General features: G+C 59.7%; 1 protein-coding gene across 1 annotated transcript; it reads left to right on the forward strand.

Annotated features, from left to right (window-relative positions):
* Positions 1–1,146: 1,146 nt before the first annotated feature.
* On the forward strand, positions 1,147–2,185 carry SOWAHD (sosondowah ankyrin repeat domain family member D). Its single transcript, XM_003797004.2, has one exon. It carries the CDS (start codon positions 1,147–1,149, stop codon positions 2,113–2,115), a length of 969 nt encoding a protein of 322 aa, XP_003797052.1. The 3' UTR covers positions 2,116–2,185.
* Positions 2,186–3,351: the final 1,166 nt, after the last annotated feature.

Here is a 3,351-nt window from a genome sequence, read left to right on the forward strand (position 1 = left end):
CCTGCCAGTCTTGGTGTATGCGGCTGGGGCCATAACCACTGTGCTATGGGCGCCCCTGACTGAACTTCTTGACATGGTGGGAGAGGGGAGGCAAGAACTACAATTTATTAAGGGAAGGAAAGAGCAAAAAGGACGCTGGTGTTAGGAATTAAAAAGACAAAATACTCTCCTTTTAAAAAAAAAAGCCCTCAAGCTCTGAATTTGCAGACAGCAGGTTCTTCAGGGAGAGAACAGGGATGCAAATCTGAAGGGGCAGGGGGTTCCCTCAGAGTAAGTTCAGATTTATGCATAGCTGTTTCTTCAAGCCAACCTGGGAGAGTTAAGGAGGAGGGGAGAAGAGGGTGGACAGAGGCACTGGTAGCCGCGGGACAGAAAAGGAATACCCCTTTTCGGTGCCCTGGAAGACCTTCTGCCCCGACCCCGGTCTCTGCAGGAATCCCGGGCAGCCCCAGGCGCAGAGGGGAGGGTCAAGGTGGCATAAAGAGCAGGGTAGACGAGCCAGAGTCACATGGGACAGCAGAGCCGCCTTCGCGAATGCTAGGACAAAGGCGGCTCCAGGACAAAGTGCAGGGAGACTTCTGAAGAGATAAGGAAGGACGAAGGAAGGGGGCGGGGAGTCTGCGCCCCGCGCGGGGATCGCTCTTCGCGGCGCGGGCGGCGAGCCCAGCTCAGCACGCCGAGGAGGGGGCGCACTAGAGCCTCTTCACCCCAGCAGCTGCTGAGATGCTGAGAACAACCGGGGCTTCCAGAGCAGCAGGCCGCCTCCCGGCCCGCCCCGGTGACCGCCCCTGGGCTGTCGGGGCGGTACCGGAGGCGGGGCTGCCGGGCTCACCTGGCCGTTTGGGGCGGGGCTGCCCGCGACCCGGGGAAGCTGCAGTGGCCGCTGTACCCCGGGCGCTGGAGCGCGGCTTGCCCTAGGGACTTGGCCTGGAGCTCCCACCGCTCCACGCCCCCCGCCACCGCCCGCGCGGGGGCCCTCCCCTAGCTCCCTCCCTCCCTCCTCCTCTCCTTTGCTCCCTCCCTCCGAACCCAATTGCTCAAGCCGCTTCCTTCCCCAACTCCAGCGCCAGTTCCTCCCCGGTGGGGCCCAGGAAAGCAACGAACACTAGACAGCGGAACCGCGGCGGCGGCGGCAGCTCCAAGACCATGGCCCAGCTTCGAGGGACCGCGAACCCGGCACCCAAGACCTATCTCGCGCCAACCGCGCTGAGCCTGAGGAGCGCCCCGCTGCCCCGCCCCTCGAGAGCGGACATCGGTAGCCTGGGCGGGTACCGGGGCAACGCCGCCACCGCCACCTCCCGGGAGCCCCCCTCCCAAAGCGCACTGATGCTTTCGGGGCGCCGGCGAGGAGCTCTGCGGGAGTTGCTGGGGCTGCAGGGGGCGGCTCCTGCCAGATGGCTGTTGGAGGAGCGCGGCGAGGAGCAGTCCCCGGGCGGGCCGGGCGGACCCAGCGGACCAGGCGGATCCAGCGGCAGCGGACTGTGCCTGGAGCCGCGGGAGCACGCGTGGATTCTGGCGGCTGCCGAGGGCCGCTTTGATGTGCTGCAGGAGCTGCTGGAGGCTGATCCCGGGCTCCTGCTGCGGAGCGACCCAATCACGGGCTACACAGTGCTGCACTGGCTGGCCAAGCACGGGCGCCACGAAGAGCTCATTTTGGTGCATGATTTCGCCCAGCGCCGGGGGCTGCAGCTCGACGTGAGCGTCTCGGGAAGCGGCGGCTTCACGCCTCTCCACCTAGCGGCTCTGCAGGGCCACGACATGGTCATCAAGGTGCTGGTGGGCGCCCTGGGTGCCGACCCCACGCGCCGAGACCACAGCGGCAACCGACCCTGCCGCTACCTGCGGCCGGGCGCGTCCCAGAGTCTGCGGGAGCTGTCAGGGGCCGAGGACCCCGAAACCGCGAGCCGCAGCAAGCGCAAGAACGCCAACAACAACTGCAGCGGCACCGCTGCGTGGACGCTCAAACGGATCCCGAGCGCGGCTGGCGCGAAGACCGGGAAGACAAACACAAGAGCAGCAGGGCCGGCAGCCGAGGAGAAGGACGCCACGGGCAATCGCGGGTCGCATATTCAAGGCCTTTTCCGCCAGCTGTTCCCTTTCTTCCAGGACCGTTGAGGGCAACGGAGACTGGAGAGCTCAGAGGTCGCGACTCTGCTGCGTGGCCTCAGCCCTTGGTTGTCCCGGGTTTCACCCAAAGAGAGGCGCCTTAGATGCAGCTTGCGCCTGCAAGGAGCAGACCACGTCGGGGCCCAACTCAGGTACCTGTCCCAGGTCTCCTGCCAGGACTTTGGGACTAGGGCATCCCCTAACCTAGAGAGCCCGCCAAAGACCAATCTGGTCTGGCATCTAACCCCAAAGCTGCTATACGACTAAGTAGTTAGGAGCCGGGAGCGCGGTCCTGCTTGAGAGAGGGAAAGTTATAGCTTCCAGTAGCCATTTCTGGGTAGGTGGAAAAGCTGGGTTTATTAGTAAATATTCTCTAGAAGAATTACTGTGAACCAACGACGCAGAGGAAATGCCTAAAACTCTGCTTGCCTGACTCGGTCTTTGACGGGTCTTGTGGGGCAGGTAGTGTCAGCCCTTGGCAACCTGTTCCTGAGACCACCAGGCCTTACCCGTACCTTTCCAAATGTAGCACAGATGACTTCTTAAGTTTATTAAAGTGGAATATGTTTTCTATTCACATGAATCGTTTAGTGCCTGTTTTTTTCTTATTAACCACAGAGGAAGAAGCTGTGTATGTTTGCAGGGAAGAGGTCACTAACCCACAGCCAAGAGCTAGGAATCCAGGGCAGGCTCTGGGCCTCATTCTCAGAGCAAATGGCCAGAGCTGTGCACTGAAGTTACTACTGCCACCTTGGCTGGAAGGAGAGACACACAGTTCACCTGGCTCAGGAACTCTCTGGCAGCTAGGTCTGGCCTTGGGCACCAGTTTCATCCTAGAGGGATTGTCATATAGGTGAAGGGCCCGAGGGTGGAAAAAGGGGGAAATCTTCTAATTTACATTTCCGATGTTTCATGGTGAGTCATGTAATTTACCTTGACTTGTGCCCTCTAATAAGACACGCCTACTGGTACTTTTTTCCAAGATAGAGCTTTCCTTATTAGCATTAAGTTTAATACATAAGTTGTAGTTTGGAAAATTGACCCCATTCAGAAATAACACGAGTTAAATAGAATACAGGAGGTTAACTCAGCCTGAAAGGAAGCAAAACCAACTGATGGCTAGAGACCCATGCTGCCTTGGAGAAAAAGTGCATTTAAAAAAATAGTATTGTGGGGCAGCGCCTGTGGCTCAAAGGAGTAGGGCACCAGCCCCATATGCCGGAGGTGGCAGGTTCAAATCCAGCC

The sequence above is a fragment of the Otolemur garnettii genome, unplaced genomic scaffold (genome assembly GCF_000181295.1).
Source record: "Otolemur garnettii isolate 467f Iridium unplaced genomic scaffold, OtoGar3 scaffold00110, whole genome shotgun sequence".
Classification (NCBI taxonomy): Eukaryota; Metazoa; Chordata; class Mammalia; order Primates; family Galagidae; genus Otolemur; species Otolemur garnettii.

Coding starts and splice junctions, on each gene's coding strand:
- SOWAHD (XM_003797004.2), top strand. CDS start 1,147: ATGGCCCAGCTTCGAGGGACCGCGAACCCGGCACCCAAGACCTATCTC.